Source organism: Mesoplodon mirus (genome assembly GCF_964341445.2).
Source record: "Mesoplodon mirus genome assembly, chromosome: 18".
Lineage (NCBI taxonomy): Eukaryota > Metazoa > Chordata > Mammalia > Artiodactyla > Ziphiidae > Mesoplodon > Mesoplodon mirus.
The window spans coordinates 52,021,625-52,038,621 of NC_138994.1; the positions used below are offsets into that span (position 1 = coordinate 52,021,625).

Consider the following 16,997-nt stretch of genomic DNA (forward strand, 5'->3'; position numbering starts at 1 on the left):
TAGCTGAGGCATATATAGTCTTACCCTGACTCAGGACCTGCCCCTGCTCATACCACAGGACCCACCCTAAGCCAGTGAACTCCTGGCACAGGTGAGTAAAGCCCAGCAACCCTAGCAACAGGTCAGAGACCAGCCCCCAGCAACTCAGTTGGATCCTAAGCCCTTCCAGTCCAGTGGCAAATGCTTGGGGTCTCACTCCTCCCATGGCAGACAGGGCTAAGCCAACACAGCTCTCATGGATACAGCCTCAGAATCCTTCTTAACACAGTGTTCCTGGAAAAAGCCACTAGTAGGCTAAAGATGGGATGTGAAAACAAAGGTAATGTCATCCTCGTAGTCCGTCCTGCAGGAGTGTGGATGATCCACTGGCGCCAGATGTGGAAGCCCAAGGAACCAGGCACACGTAGGCTTCTGGGGCTAGAATAAGACACCATCTCCAGCAGGGGAGGAAAACCACCTCGGGGAAGGCTTCTCAGAACAGCTTTGAACCCAAGTCACAAAAGGCCAATCACCCTGACCCAGAAGGTGGAGGAGAAGGACGCCTTCCCCGCTGGCACCACCTCCCGACAGCCCCCCGAGCCTTGCCTTGGAGCCCTGGCTGCGCCTGCCTCTCACCTGGATCTGCCCTTTGCCCACGATCTTGTCCACGATCTCGTTGTTGTCCTTGTTGGCCTTGGTCTTGTCGTAGCACTTCTCGTAGCACAGGATCCTCAGGGACTGAGACCCCTCCAGCTCGATCTCAAACTCCTGGGGAAAGGCGGGGAAGGCTCCTGAGCCCCCACAGCTGACCTGGCTTCCCACCCCACCAGTGCAAGGGCGAGAGGGGGTGAGGTGCGCCTGTGAGGACCACATCGTGAGGGCCGGGGCAGCGTCCTCGTTCTCTAGAGACCCAGAGGCCTCCAGATCACTGAGGAAGTGGGGTTCAGGGCTTGAGCTGTAACGCCGTGTCTAGATACAAACCCAAGATCAGAGCCAGGTGAGCAGGGAGGGGGAGGCAGAGGGCTCAGAGGGTTAGGGCTGGCCCAACAGCAGGCTTGGCTGTCCTGGACCAGCCAACAGAACATGAGCACCAGGAGTGGGATGGGCACGGTGGGGGACAAGCCCAGGGGTCCCCATGGGCACACCAGCCCCTCCACTCACCTCGTCCCACTTGGGCTCTGTTGTGTCCCGGAACACCCTGGTTTTGGCTTTGCTCACAAAGTAGCCAAAGGAATCCACCTCCAGGGTACAGTACAGGTCTGCGGGGGGACAGGCAGAGACACATCAAGTGAGGCCAGAGGCTCAGGAACCCGGGAGGGAAAGGGGGATCGGTCCCCCCAGCATCCCCATGGGCGGTCTTCAAATCCACACACTCCCTCCCGGGCTCAGGCCCTGGCAGTCTTCCCCTCCATGGGTGGTGCCAAGGTTGTTTCCCAGGGTAATGGTGTGTGTTGGAGGGTGGCTTTGGGGTACTACAGCCAGTCCTCTGCAGTGTGAATCATGAAGCCAGGGGCAGAGGTCAGCGGATGGACATAAATGCCCCTCCCAGGCCCAAGGAGCTGCCCAGCTGGGCCATCCTCCATCAGAAGGGCTTTCCTACAGAGGGGAGAGCGGGTATAGCCATCCCTGAGTCGTCTCTAACTGGGTGTGACAGAGACTAGATGTAACTGGGTTTCCGAGCACAACAGGCCGTGGGCGCAGGTAAACAGGCGAATAATGCAGAAGGCCTAACGCACCCTGGCCTCCATCAGAGCAGAGACGCGTCTGGGCGGCTGAGAGATGGAGGGGCGTGAAGTGCCCCTTAATTGATTCTGCTATGAGTGAACCCTTTGTCAGGGGCCAGGGGATAGTTCCTGGGATAAAAGGAAGGGCTTTGCAGTCAGACCGTCCAGGTCAAATCCCAGCCCTGCACAAACCACCTACCCGCTGTGCCTTACTGCTCTCACCTGTAAGTCAGGAATGACGATGGTGCCTGCACCCTAGGCCTAACGTAACGAGTTTACTGTGACAAGAAGCCAGGCTGAAGATTCACAAGGCTTAACTCCCCGAGTCAGAATGAATGTCTGAGTGGGTCAGGGGGCCGGTGGAAGGAGAAGGTGAGGACTGTCTGGAGGTGAGGGGAGACCCTGTAGCAGCACCTCACCCCATGTCTGAGCACCCTGACCCAGTTTGAGAGGTAAAACCCCTGCTCTGGGGGAGTGGGATGCCCCACCCCAATGGGCCTGCTCCCTGAGGCCCATCCCAGCCAAAAGGACGCAGAGAGACAGTAAGCGTGAGACATCTGGGCACCAGGAGATGGGAGGGCCCTGGTCCAGCTCAGTGGGCTGCAGACTTGGGTGTGTGTCACAGCCCCAAGGAGCTGACTGACCAGGAATATTCCTGGGCCACCCCCTCGCCAGGGGATTCTGTGGGTGTGGGGAGGGTCCTGGAAGCTGTCGCATGTACCACCAGCACAGCCTGGAGTGATGAGAGTAGTGGTCCTGGCCATACTGAGAGAAGGGCTGCTCTAGAGGCAAAAACGCGGGCTTCAGTGTCAGAAGACATGGATTGGATGCCACCACCTGTGTGCCCTACTGGGCCACCTGGGAAAGTCCCTGGAGCCTGCTGGGCCTCAGCCTCTTTGTGTGCCAAGTGGGAATGGCATCAGTGACGTCAGAGGGATGCCAGGAGAATCAGAGCAGATAACACACCTGAAAATGCTTTGAACGTGTCAAGCACTATCCACTCGCTGGCCACGTTTGCATTTTCTCCAGCATCGAGTAAGGGACCGAGGCACACAGTAGGTGTCTGGAAATAAACTATTTTGTTCAGCATTTCTGAGCTCCTGTTCATCCAAGGATGAAGGAGATGTGGTTTCTGCTCTCTACGAACTCACAGCAGGAGAGGCAAATTTTAAGTGACAAAACAGTATGACAGGTGCTGCCCTGGGGTGATGGGAACACAGAGAGGGGAGGCAGATTTACTGCAGGAATTCAGGCTTCACAGTGAATGTTTATTAAGTGACTATTTGCGAGCCAATGGCATAACCTCTCCGTGGTGCACTGCAGGGAGAGAGGCAAAGGGCAGATCTCATCCGCCAGAGGGGAAAAGAGGGAGTGAGAGGAGTCAGGAGCCCTGCGTTTCTGATCCTACGTGATGTTAAGTCCTTTTATGTCTCTGTGACTCAGTTTTCTCATCTGGCAAATGGGGAGAAACTATTAGCTGTCTAACTGACTCACAAATTCCTACAGGGAGAAAAATTAGATTAAAATGGAACTGTATTTTGTGAAATACTAAGAACTGCACTGATGTAGTAGATGGTGATTTAGAAGGAAAAAGAAGTGTGTGTGGCAGTGTGCTGGCACTACACATACACGTCATATTTAAGCCTGCTCTTAGGTCCGTATTAACAAGCACGATTGCCTTTTATGGAGAAAAAAGCTGAGGCTCAGAGAGGTTAAGAGACTTGCCCAAGGTCACACAGCTTGTAATCGGCAGATGTGGGATTGGAGCCCCATATTTCTGATACCTGGGGGTGGGGAAGGGCTTGGGGAAGAGCAGACCATGGAGACAAAGGGCAGGGATGATCCCCTGCCAAGAGGAGCTGGTTCCTGGCCTTTGGGGGAATGCCCCACATCTCAAAGGAGCTGGCAGGGCCCCAGCCTGGGCAGACAAGAGCAGAGCAGGTGAGCAGTGGGAGGCCCTATGCAATGGGTCCACAGAGACTTTCTGTGAAAGGATAAACAATGGCCCACCCAGCCTCTTCCTGGGGCTGGTGGTCAGGGGTACTTACTGGCTGACTGTTTAAACCCCTTGGCAGAGTGGACGATGACATGGAGGAAGCCATAGAGTCCTGGAGACTCGTCGTCTGCAAGAGAGAAAAGCCCCCAGGGAAGGGGGTGATGAGAGAGACCTGCTTCTTGCCCTCCTCACCCCAGGCTGGTTGGATGCAGAAAGGGCGTGAGACAGTCTGTGCCTTGGTCCGACAGCACCACCTGGTGGCCAGATGAAGAAGCGTCCACAGTCCACTGCGTCCTGGAATGTGAGCCAATGCTCCTTTCTCCCTCCACTCCGCCTGGGTGGCCAGTCCACACCTTCCTCCTGGGCCACGGACTTCGTCCCATTTCCCGCGGGGCACTTTCCCTCCCCCATGAATCCTGCCTATCCCCTGGCTGCCCGACTCAGCTTAGCCTTCCAAATTTGAAATTAACCAATATTAAGTCACTCTGTGCCAAGCAAAGAGAAGGTCCAGCTCTGCCTCCTCTTTGGGACATACGGGGCAGAGGACCTCCACTGTGGAGGACAACTTGCCTTCAAACCCCTCCCCTGCTCCAGAACCTCCCACAGGCTCCTCAGCTTGAACAATATACTTCCTTGCTTGGCATTCAAGGTCTTCTAAGATCTGATCCCCGGAAACTTTCGGCCGTATTTCTCGTACACTCCTCTCATCCACCTACACTTCCCCTCCACCACCACCCTGCTCCATGAACTGGTGACGACCTCAGGAACATATTAACAACACAATCCCAGTGCACCAGGGCGCCAGATCTTCTCTCCAGCCAGAGGTGGCCAGGGAGTAGTTGGGGCTGTCTGGAGACTCAGCAGAGAACAACCCCTATTCAAACTCTCTGTGTACCTGGCAACTGAGTCTTCCCAGCCCAGCAGAGCAGAGATCAGCTATTTGTAGCCGAGTGTCTGGCTAGGTCTTTGTGCAAGGCCCCAGAAATGCCCTGGGGGCTTGGACCTGCTGATTTGAGAAACCTCGGGTTCCAGATCTTACCGTCTTTATTGCTGGTGACAGGAATGTTGTGTACAGTCCTAAGTTTGAAACAGGATCCCGTGAGCACCTGGAGCTCCACTGAGCTCAGGACAAAGGCCTGGAGATCTGTAGGAGGAGACAAGAGAGAGGGGAATGTCACCACAGGTCCACTAGGACCTACTGCTCTTCCTTGGGGGCTACTGCAGGAAAAAAGCTGAGCTCTAGGGGCAGAGTGGGTCACTGGCAGGGAGGGAGAGTACACATTCAGCTGGGGATAGTCATGGGTGCTGCCGGAGGGGTAAGAATTGGAGGGTCTAACTAGAGAGGTTCATGAATGTGTGTACAAGACAACAAGAGCAAGAGACAGAGAGCTGGACAACCCTGGGCTGTGGGTCAGTCCTACTGCTAATTCACCGTATGCCTTAAGCAAATCACCTAAATTCTTTGGGTCTCAATTGATCAGTAACGTCAATTAAGTGCCACCAGCCCTGGCACTTTACAGAGTGACTGTGAGGGCTAAACGAGACTTTGGACATGAATGTGCTTGGAAATGCAAAAGGCCCACTGTTGCCATGGACACCATCAGGGTAGCGTAGTTGGGGCAGGGCTTTACCTTTTTTCTGTAGTTTCTGAATTGCTTCTCTCCACTCTGACCTCTCATAGTCTGAGGACAGTAGGAACAGGTAGCTCTGCAGAAAGGAGAAGAGAATTCAGTAGGATGACCAGAGTCACGCCAAGGACATTTCTGGATCCTGGGGCCCACAGTGAAGCTCCTTTGCACCCAGGTACCCCTAGGCTTGGAGAAGGGCAGCTGGGAGGAAGGCTTTCCTCCTAGGAAGCCTGGTGACAGGAGTGGCAGTGCCAGTGATGGCCAGCAGAGGGCACTGGCTCCCCACCAGCAGGGAGAGGGAGTCCAGGGCTGGAGCCACAGCAGCCTCCTTGGGAATTGGGGACCTGAGTCCCTGATTCCCACGGGTCAGGGCCAGGAGCTATAGAGAGTGGGCAGCCCCGGACCGAGGAAGGGAACTGTCTCTGTTCCATCCCCACCCTTCTGACCTTTCCATTCCGATTGTGGATCCGAAATGGGATTGTGGGGGAATTGAGCAGCAGCAAGAACTCATTCTCAAACATCTTCTTTTTCAGGCGCTCGATGGCCCGGCTCTGTCCTTTGTTGGCTTTCTGCAGGGGACAGAGGGCACAGACGGTTCTCTTCACACTCAGACTCCACTTCTCACCCAGTAGCTCTATGTACAACATTCCCCTGTGTATTCATCATTTTTTTTCCCTTTTCTATATTTTATGATGATTTGATGTCTTAGGGGCCTAGCCAGCCACAGAGAAAACTGCTCCTCCCAGGACATGCTAAATCCTAAGCTAGTAAATGACTCCTCTGTGAGTGCGTCTCTCGTGTGCAGACCAATCAATCTTGAGTCCACACCTCCAACCATCTCCTTTAACGAACTCACACACAATGCAGTATTTCCTCTGCCCTAGATAACCCAGGGCAACTAGACACCACTACTCTAGCCCGGAGCCTGCTGCCTTATTCAAACTAGCCAGTCCTAAGTTGTTTCCTGTGGAAACCACAATCCAGGCTCTGGGCCACGCACTCCCCATGCTCCTTCTGCCTCTAGACCGAACCTCGTGCTCTCCCACGTGGCACGCCCCCTTCTCTTGGAAAGTATAAGTAATAAAATAAATATAAGTAATAAAAATCTTCCAGTGGCATCAGCATCTCTGAGTTGTCACTCAGTCACCTCCATAAATTAAATCCCGGATACCACTGAGACACCCTGCTTAAAAACTGCAGACACCTTTCAGCATAAAGACCCCACCTCTGGCCTGGCACACAGGGCCTCCCCTGGCTGGGTTCCAGCTTCCACGTCCAGCCGATGTCCCGTCACACGCCCCCTGCACCCTCCACCCCAGCATCACGCTATTATCATCCCTGTTCTCTAACAAGCTGTTCCCCCTCTCAGCCAGTGTTCCCTTCTCCTTCAGTTTTTCAAGTTTATATTTTATAAAGGATCCCTTTCCTTTTATTAACTGCTATCATGTTTCATATCTCTGTTCCAATGCCATCCTCAAGCTCCACAGTTAGCATGCATCTCTGCAGCATTTTTTTTTACCCACTAGACTGGCAAAATTGTGACAACTGCTCACAGCTGGTGCTGTGACAGTGTGGGGGAACAGTGACTGTGACACAATGCTGGGGAGAACATGATCGGATGCAAACTTTTCAGAGGTAAGTCTGGTAATGAAATGCACAAGCCCTCTGCCCCAGACATCCCACTTGTAGGGAATCTATCGGGGGGAAATAGGAGCGCAGATTAAAGAACGAGAAACAAGCTAAAGACTCAAATACGTTGTCATGTAGTCGAGCAACAGAAGAGGATGCAGCTGTTAAAAAGGATCTGATAGATTAAATTGCAAAACAGCACGTGTAGTCTAATCTCGTTAAAAAATACATATATACACACACGTATAAGCATAGAAGAGTCTAGAAGAATACACCTCAAACTGGTGATAATGGGGGGGTGATGATCAGTTCTACTCTATACACTTTGATATTGTGAGCATTTCTTGTTATAATAAGCTAATATTACATTGGTGATTAGAAAAAAATTGTGTTTAAAAAATATTATTAAAGAATAAATTGCTGCTTCTTTTGTGACTCAGAGAGAACAACACTGTGCCTCTCCAGTGACTCTTATCATGTTGTGGCACATGCTGTGGTCACACACAGGAATGTCTTCATTCTCCACTGGATAAGGAGGTCTGTGAGGCATTTGGCACACCCCTGCAGCCAGCAGCCAGTAGAGGTGTGTAAGCATGGATTCAACTAAGCAGAAGGCCATGTCTGCACACCTGGGGAAGGACGGAGGGCACAAAGTCTGCTGCTCCCAGGACCGGGTGAGAAACATGCATGCAGGATGCCCCCTGAAGTGGGGATGCTGGACAGAGCCTGATGGGGAAACAGGCTCCAACGAGACAGGGTGAGCCTGGCTGTTCAGGAGGAGGACACCTGTGCTTGTCAGGGGGCTCCCTCTGGGCAGATGCACCCGCAGTCTGACCCTCAGCCCTAGGACATTCCCCTGAACCAAACATCCCTGGGGTTATTACTATGGCCTTCCTCTCCCCTGTTCAAAGAGAGATATCTGGGTTTAAAGAATCCTTAGAGGCCATTTGGTCATGTATTTCTCAACAATTGTTCCCAAAGCACCTATTTATTACGTGCTAAGTACTAGGGCATAGGACTGAAGAAAACAGCCCCCTCACTAGAGCTGAAATTCTAGTGGGGAAAAGAGAAAGCAGAGCGTGCAATTTTAATTCAGTACCAAAAAGCCAAGCAAAGAGGTAAACGTCTGGAACCAGGAAGCTGGGCACCCAACCCAGACTGTAGCAGGGAGACATCAGGGAAGGGTCACCAGGTGAGGTTATTAGGCCTAAGGCCGAGCCTGGATGGGTGAAGAGGAGAGACCAGGCCAACCAACCAAGCCCCTCCACGCTCTTCCTTCCATTCATGCGTAAGGCTCTGCCTGTAAGGTGCTTTCCTCTAGCCACTGTTTTCAAATACATGAATTTAAGGCTATCCATTGTCCTCTAAAGAGCACTTTGGTTACATCCTATGGGTTTTGATATGGAGTGCTCTCATTTTCATGCAGGTCTAAACAGTTTGCAGTTTCCATTTTGATTTCCTCTTTATCTTGAAAGTTTTAACTTCCCAGGCATATATTTAACTATATTCTAGTTGTTAATTTCTAATTTTACTGCACTGTAGTTTGTGAACATGACCAGTACACTATCGTTTTTTTGTTTCAATTTGAGATTTCCTATGCAGCCTAATACATGATAAATGTCTGTGAATGTTCCATGTGTGTTCGACAGAATCTCCGTTCTCTGTCAGGACACAAGCTTCTGTGCATTTTTAGATCAAGTGATATTCAAGGCCCCCTCTGTTATTTATTTGCTGACTTGATCTGTGCATTTCTGAGGGGCCTCCCAGGTCCTTTCTCTTGCATACACCTTGCTTTCCCAAGAAGGACTTTTTCTTCTCTTGCTTTCCTATTCTGCAGTGTTTGGCATACACTGTTCCCCAGGAAACGTCCCACAATTCACCCCACTGAATTCTGAGCACTGACTCCTTGGTCCGCCCTCCATATGCTCTGTGCTAATCTGCTATGGTTAGAGTCTTTCCCTGGGCACATAAATGTATCTTGAAGACTATAAAGAAAGGCCTCCCACTCTTACATCCTGCCTCCCTTGTCAGACTCCCAAACCTTACCACTTCCCCTCCCTCCACCTCCCTGGCACACCCAGTTCAAAGGGCCCCAATAAAAATGGCCAACTTCCCTGCCCCAGCTGATGCCAGGCTCTGCTTACCTCCTTCTGGATTTCACTCTTAAGGGCAGAGATCTTCATTTTCATGTCCTCCAGCTCATGGTCTGGGAAGGGGTGCACCTGGGGACTGGCCTCAGACTCCTCAGGGGATGGAAACACTAGGTCAGCCAGGGGGATGTACCATTTGCAGTCATATTGCTGGTGCTTCCTGCAAACAAGTCAGAGGGAGATGTGAGCCAGAGAGGAATTTGGATCTTCAGGCCTGAATTGCTGGAACCAAACACCACCTGAAAGGGATTTACTAAGAACTCATCACAGGCAAGAATGATCCCCCTCCTTGAGGAGCCTAATCAGGAAACACTCGTGGAATAATGAGAGTTGGGTTCTAGGGTCAGGCAGCAGTAAGGGCTCTGGACCTTGGGCCTGTCATTCTTCGGGCCCAGAACAACTGATGTTCTTAAATAGCCCAAACCTCCAGGGTATGAGCAAGAGTGGTCTCATGCTTTCCTGTTCCCCATCCCACACTCTTCCTTCCCTTCTAGCCTATCTATACTTAGCTTATATTCATTATCTTCTAGGCTAGAGATAGAATACAGATGCTATTTTGAATGCCAACTTTTATCAATAGAGGTCACATGGGATACTGAGTTGAGGATTATAAAGCCACAGCCAAGGGACTTCCCTGGTGGCGCAGTGGTTAAGAATCCGCCTGCCAATGCAGGGGACACGGGTTCGAGCCCTGGTCCGGGAAGATCCCACATGCTGTGGAGCAACTAAGCCTGTGAGCCACAACTACCGAGCCTGCTCTCTAGAGCCCGCGAGCCACAACTACTGAAGCCCATGTGCCTAGAGCCCATGTTCCGCAACAAGAGAAGCCACCGCAATGAGAAGCCACCACAATGAGAAGCCCACGCACCACAACAAAGAGTAGCCCCCACTCGCCGCAACTAGTGAGAGCCCGCACACAGCAATGAAGACCCAACACAGCCAAAAATAAATAAATAAATTTATTTTTTTTAAAAAAAGGAGTAAGGGCTTCCCTGGTGGCGCAGTGGTTGAGAGTCCGCCTGCCGATGCAGGGGACACGGGTTCGTGCCCCGGTCCGGGAAGATCCCACATGCCGTGGAGCAGCTGGGCCCGTGAGCCATGGCCGCTGAGCCTGTGCGTCCGGAGCCTGTGCTCCGCAACGGGAGAGGCCACAACAGTGAGAGGCCCGCGTAACGCAAAAAAAAAAAAAGGAGTAAAAAAGAAGTAATCTCTGAGGATGTACCTTAAAAAAAAAAAAAAGCCACATCCAAGTCTAACGAGAAATGGTGCCATGGTCCACTAGTAATGTCTGCCTTGGGCAAAGGACTTAAGGCAGAGGTACGTATACTTATGACTGTCACCTCCGCTTTAGAATCATCTCAAATGTCATCTAGTTCCAGGGAGTCATCCCCTCTCTTGAAACGCATAATAACCTCTCCTTCTCTCACTTCCCCCAGGACTTGGTTTGCACCTCCCTGCAACACTGAGCGTATGGCTTGTCTTCCCTGGCGCACCGTAGATGATAAGGAAATACAGGTGGAAGAATGTGGGAGTGAATACTGAATAAGCTTTTCTGCTCATGACACAGAGACACCCATATCACTGGGTATAGTGATGGAGCTGGGAAGAAGCTTTCAAGTCGGATTAAGGTTCAAATCCCATCTCCTCCACTTCAGTTGTGCGACCTTGGGCAACTTATTTAACTTTATTCTAAGCCTTTTCTCTCATCTGTGAGATGGGGATAATAATACCTACTTTGCGGAGTCACTGGGGAGATTAGAAATAATATATTCAAAGCACTTGTCGTGGCACCTGGCATGGCATAACCACTCAATAAATGATACCAGCAGATTTAATGAATATTCACTGAATTGCAGTTAGCAAAAATTTAGAGATGTCTAATAAAAGGAGAATGCTTAAGTAAATTATGGCATATCCACTTGTAACATCACGCAGGAAAGTAAAATGATGATTTCTGAAGATTAGGCAGCAACAGGGAAAATGCTTATGACGTGAAATGGAAAAAGCAGAGCCCCAGATTGGGTATTCACTCTGATTACAAGTATACGAAAAAACATAAGAACATTTTTAAAAACTGGAAGGAAATACAGCAGCAGGAGACTGATGCTTATGTTCAGGTGGGTGACGGGTTTTGTTTTGTTTTTTTTCTGTAATCTGGTTGCATTATCTTTACAATTAAAACCATGATTTATTTTTAGAAAAAGGCTATGAAGTAAAATAAAATTAATTAATATGTTTTTAAAAAGGGGAAAAAGTGCAGACTGCCCCAGGTTGCTGAGGGGCTCCACAGCGGGCAGGGTCTAGCTGCACTCCCGCCCCCCATCCTGCACACTCACCCCGCTGATGTCTTCTTTAGCTTGGCACACAGTAGGACGTCTGTGAAGAGGAAGACATGCCGCAGCTTCCGGGAGCCCTCCGACACTTCCACCAGGAAGCCGTCCTTCACCAGCTGCCGCGTCTGAGGGAGATGGTACACCCACCCCCGCCTGGGAGTCAGCCCAGGGCCCAGCCTGCACCCATGCAGCTGTGGGGGTGAGGGTGGGGCTCCAGGGAGGGACTGTAGTGTCTGGTGGTTAAGAGCACTGGCTTTGGGGTCAGGGACATGGGCTTAAATCCAGACTCTGCCACTTCCTGGCTGTGATCTTGAGGGCAATTTCCCGGATTTCTCTAAGCCTCAGTCTTAGCAACTGTAAAATGGGGATAATGATATTTGCCCCACAAGGTAGGAGTCATGGTGCATGTAGAACAGTTAGCACAGTGCCTGGCATGTAAGGTGTGATCAACAAGCGGTAGCTTTCCACCTCCCTGCAGCTCTCAACAGCTCACACCTGGATGGACCCACCCCAGGTCATGAACACTCCCTCCCACCCCCACCATAAAACCCCGTTAACCCTGCCTAAGATGTTGATCTAGTTTCAGCTAAACCTCGACCGCAGAACCACTCAGGCCCATTTACACTGTCTCTGACCCTGGACTTCCCTCCGTGGGGCCATCACAGTGTCCTGGGGAACCTGCAGCCATCTCTAACCTGGGCTCTGGCTGATCCAGAGCATTTTGCTCCACGCAAACTTCCAGAGCCTCCTCCCTGCCACCCTCAGAGTCAGCAGGCTGCTGTGGGGCTGTCACTATCTGTCCCAGCCTTCCCCGTATTATGTGCCGCGTGACCTATATACGTTGCAATATGTAGGTGAGCAGGTAGAAAGTATACAATTAAAATGATCTGAAACTGGTGATGTTCCAGGGCCTCTGGAGCTCTTTCAGACATCCACAGAGTCCAACAAACTCGTGACATTCCAGGGTTTGCAAACCAGGGCTGGGAGCTGCACCAGGATCAGCTCTCTGTACCCTATTAGTCACCCTCCAGAATGTGTCCCTCATTACTTCCCTCCCCAGGAGACACTGGAGGCTCATAAATGTCACAAAAGGAGCATAAACCCAGCCAGCCTTCACTCCTAAACGCCACTTAATTACCTCTCTTGGACAGGAAACCCTGTATGTGGGCCAGGCTGCTGACCCATGCAGGTAACTGTCCCTTTGATTCTTCACATTGCTTCCCCTCACTGAGGTGCCCCCACCCTTCCACCAAAAAGGGCCCCCAGGGAACTGGAGCTGCTAGCCACACCTAGGCGCCCACCTGGGACAGCCCAGCCACCTGGCAGCCTCAGTCATCTCTCTCTGACTCCACAAGCTCCCTCAGCCTGAGCCATTATCTTCCAGGGGACTCTGAGGACATCATACTGCCCAGAGGGGGGTGTCTGCATTCAAGAATGAGATAGCCAGAGCCCTGGTCTGGGGGTCAGTGCATGAGGCTTGCAGACAGATAACCCCATCTAAAGAATCCAGTTCCGACACTTATAGCCAAGAGACCTCATGCAGGAGACCTGGAGAGACTCTCCGGGGCCCTGTTTCCTCTTCTGCTCCTGTGGACTAGTATGAAGATTAATGAGACGCTGGACTTTAAGCTGTCAGTCCAGGACCTGAAGGCCTCTCCTTGGCTGGGAATGAGAGATCAGGGTTGGAGAGCCATAGAGCATCGGGCAGTGGTGCCCGAGCGGGCAGGAGAGCAGGGACGGGCAATCTGGGTGCCAGGCTATGCTGGGTCCTGAGCTCACCTCCCCCTTGGGGGTTGTGACTGCAGTCCGGCGGGGGTCAATGTCCTCATTGATGCTGGACAGGAAGTTCTGGGAGATGCGGAGGGCATCCTGTAGCAGCGGGTAGTCTGGGTGGTCCACAGGTGTGTGTTTCAGCAGGTCCTGGGAAGGATGGGGTGGTGAGTTGCGGGGAGCGGTTCTGGGGCTTAGTGAGAAGACAGTGGGGAGAACTCTATCCTCACTAAAAGAATTCCGAGGGAGATACTAGGGACCCACACTCTAACCTGGTCATGCTGCAAAATCTGAAATAAAAATTAGGGTCAGAGCAGCAGGGGTGAGGGCAGTGGTGCCCCTTTATTCCTGCTGCAGTCATTACTCTTCCCCCGGGCAGCACAGGCCAGGTGGAGTCTCATGTCACCAAGCAGCTGGGAGAGACACCCCACTACTCGCCCCACAGCTGCTCCAAGGACACTGGAGACCATCAGTCAAGGGATCGGGAGGCAGGAAGTGCCTGCCTCCTAGGGAGAATTTGGCCCAAAATCAAGCTTAGTAGCCAAGCTATTTTTAGGCCCTGGACCCATCAGCATGGTCACCACAGGCCAGGCAGGTGCAGTCAGGGCCCAGTGACCCTCTGCCCAACTCCCCAGATGGGCTGTTCTCGGCGACTCCAGTGCCCGCCCACCCTGAGTTCAGTCTCCCATCCAACTCTTAAGCCCTCTCAGGCCACTCAGGGGGGTACACACTCACGTGTAGGACAAGGGTGCTCCTGGTTACTCGGTCAATGGGCTTGTAGAGCAGAGCTGTTGGGGGCAGGGAGAAAGGAGACAGGTCAGATGAAATACAGGGAGCAGCTTGAGACCTTAGGGGGCAGCCTCATGCCCCCACCCGCCTCCCTCCCTTGCATGGACACCCGCTCACAGGACGCCAAAGTGGGCTCCATGGTAACCCACACCTCCATTTTCACCCCAGGCAGGCCAGACAACACCAAAAGGGGGACACACAGCTCTGGTGGCCCAGGCCCCCTCCCACCTGCCTCCTCATCTCATCTCCCACCAGACGTGATCTCTTCGAGGGCTGTGCGTCCCCCAGGCCCGTCCTGGCCTGACCAGGCTCAAAGCAGACACAGATACTCCTCTGTATCCTCCACGATGAATCACACAGCCTTACCCCCCAGAGCTCCAGGACTCTGGGGGTCACACCCGGGACCCCAGAATGCAGGAAGGAGACTGTTCTTCCAGGGAGGGCGGTGTCCCCGTGCCCCATCCTTCTCATATCCCTCTGGTCCAAGGCCTGGCACCGCCAGCTGGGAACAGCATGCTTCGTTCTGACCCACACGGTTGACCTCACCTCCATGAGGAAGACCCCTCTCCATGCCCTCAACCCCCTCCTGGCTGAGGGCCAAGCAGGCATGCCCAACCTCCACAGGAAGGCTCTGCTCTCAAGCTAGTGGCAGCTGGGGGGCAAAGATTTCCTAAAGGAATTCAGGTGGGGCTTCGAGTATGAGAGCCCCTGAAGAGGCTGGGAAAATGCAAGCTCATCAGGGCCCCCACTGGCCACACCCCTTGGTGACCAGGACACCAAATGAGGATTGCTGGGATTCAGCAGGGACAGGTGGCGGCGGCAGCTGGCCCACTGACACTTCCAAACAAAGCTCCTGCAAGCAGCTGTGCCCTGCCCCTCCCAGCCTGGGTGGTTCAGCTCCGGTCCTGCACCTGGACACCTCTGTCCATGGGGTCATGACCTTTGTCCTCCTGCCGTGGGAGCAGTAAGAGGCAGGATGCTGGTCTAGGGAGGAGGACCCTAGAGTGAGTGTCCCATGGGACCAGGCTGTGACAGGTCCCAGAGCTGACATTCATGTCCCAGCCAGCCCCCAAACCAGAGAGTTCCCCAAAGCCCTAGATATAAATACCCTGCGCATTGCTAAATGGACACTTTGGGGAATAATCTGCTGGCTACGGAGAAGATGCAGTCTCAGTGGTGTGCCCCGAGCCTCATCTGTTGGCTTTGCCTGGCTGCCCATTAGAATCACTAGGGAACTCTTAAAAGATTCAGATGCCTGTTTCCCACTCTCCCGTCAACTAAACAGCAGGCTCTGATGGGCAGATCCCAGGCATCACCATTTTAAAAAATCTCCTGTGCTGATTCTGATATGTCATGATGGTTGAAAACCACTGCTTTATGCAAACACATCTCCCATGATTTATTTGCAGGCCTTTCTTAATTTAGCAATTTCTAAAGCCCCTCCCCATGGGCTATGGGAGCTAGAATGGACAGGACCAGGCTTGGGGTATCTTGGGACAGTGAGGGTACAGCCCAGTTACCAGCCCAGGAGGGGGCCAGTTCTGAGGCTGTCTAGGGTACCCACCTGCGGCTCAGCCCATCTGCAGGGGGGAAAAAAATCACTCCCTGAGAACCCCAGAGACCCAGAGAAAGTGCAAGCTCAGCAGACACCTGCCAGGGTGGGCCCTCGAGTTCCCGCCCAGGGAAAGCTGATACTACAGTGTCAGCTCCCTCTGCCCCTGTCAGGTCCCAGGAGGAAGAGATTTCTGACTAAGCTCAGAGGTCTGCACAAATGGTGGATTGGGTTTCAGACAGGTTATTAATATGCCTATAGTCACCTCAAGAGTCCACTTGATTGTGGCCATGGAATGAGTCCTAATGCATCAGCCCCAGGTGGTGGAGGGGCAGGTGGGAGGAAGGGTGGAGAGAGAGGCAAGTGCAGGGAGAGGGCCCTGGGGCCACAGTCAGATATGGAAGGAACCAGTGCGGCCCTGATGCTCATGCTCTCCACGGCACCTGCACACCTGCTATCCCTGAGAATGCAGGGTGAAGAGCCCACCTTTCCCCCCTCACCTGCTCCATGGCTCCAGCAGGCTGGCCTGCTTCCTGCCTCTGCTTCACCCACTCTCACCCCTCCTCACCATGGGTTTCCTGTTTCTGGGACAGACACCATTCACCAAGTTGCAATGCCTGTCTCTCCCCCTCCTCCAGAAAGTCTTCCCCAACCAGGAGTTTTACAAGCAACACTCACAGCGCCTAAACCATGACATGTGCGAGCTGGCCCCTCTCTAGTTTGCTGAGTACTTACTCTGTGTCCAGTGGCACTGTTTTACAATGCATTATTTCCCTTAATTAAAAAGGGAAGCAATTATCACTAGCCCCATTTTACAGATGCAGAAACTTCTCGAAAGCACAGAGAAATTATGTAACTTGCTCACAATCACAAAGCTGTAAGGGACAGCTGGGTTTTGAATCTACCCATGGTCTACCCGTGCTCCTGTCTTTTGAGACGTCTCCTTCCGTAGGGGAGGCAGCACCTGCAAAAGCTCAGTGGCCCTCGGGAAGATTCTGGGAAAGATTCACCGGGAAGGAGTGGTTGAGCGGGCCTCTCTTGTTGCCAAGGTGAGCCCCCTTCTTAGGGGCCTGGGTCACATGCGACTTTCCTTGCACCTCCACTGCGTGTGGCCTGGAGCCCTGCAGACTGGGCGCTCGGCACACGACCGCTAAGGCAGACAACTGCAGAGTGAGCCCCAAGTCGCACAGCCTCCCTGATACCCCACAACCAGCGCCCCTTGGTGGGGCTGAGAAGATTCAAACAGCGTGGTTAGCAAGGGCTCCTTCACTCCTGACCCCTCACTTTAAAGCTGACTTTGCTGCAGGGACCAAAGAAACCCTGAACTCCAGGTCCCAGGCCTGTTTCACTAAAACTAAGCTTCTTTTGGGGGAAGAAAGAGGAAGCAAAGGGCCGACCGTTTCCTCTTCAGGGAGACTGACTGGAGGCTTGACCAACTCCTAGGCCA

At 52.7% G+C, this 16,997-nt stretch overlaps 1 protein-coding gene across 3 annotated transcripts in view; it reads right to left on the bottom strand.

Annotated features, from left to right (window-relative positions):
• ABR (ABR activator of RhoGEF and GTPase) overlaps positions 1-16,997 on the bottom strand; it is a 181,444-nt gene that overhangs the window by 38,962 nt on the left and 125,485 nt on the right. For all 3 annotated transcript variants that reach the window (XM_082605307.1, XM_082605308.1, XM_082605306.1), the window contains 10 exons: positions 13,945-13,997; positions 13,219-13,359; positions 11,443-11,564; positions 9,101-9,266; positions 5,774-5,896; positions 5,331-5,406; positions 4,739-4,843; positions 3,752-3,826; positions 1,141-1,238; positions 616-747 (listed from right to left, as the gene is read on the bottom strand). In XM_082605307.1, coding sequence (XP_082461433.1) covers positions 616-747; positions 1,141-1,238; positions 3,752-3,826; positions 4,739-4,843; positions 5,331-5,406; positions 5,774-5,896; positions 9,101-9,266; positions 11,443-11,564; positions 13,219-13,359; positions 13,945-13,997 — 1,091 coding nt within the window. The remainder of the gene's footprint in view (positions 1-615; positions 748-1,140; positions 1,239-3,751; positions 3,827-4,738; positions 4,844-5,330; positions 5,407-5,773; positions 5,897-9,100; positions 9,267-11,442; positions 11,565-13,218; positions 13,360-13,944; positions 13,998-16,997) is intronic.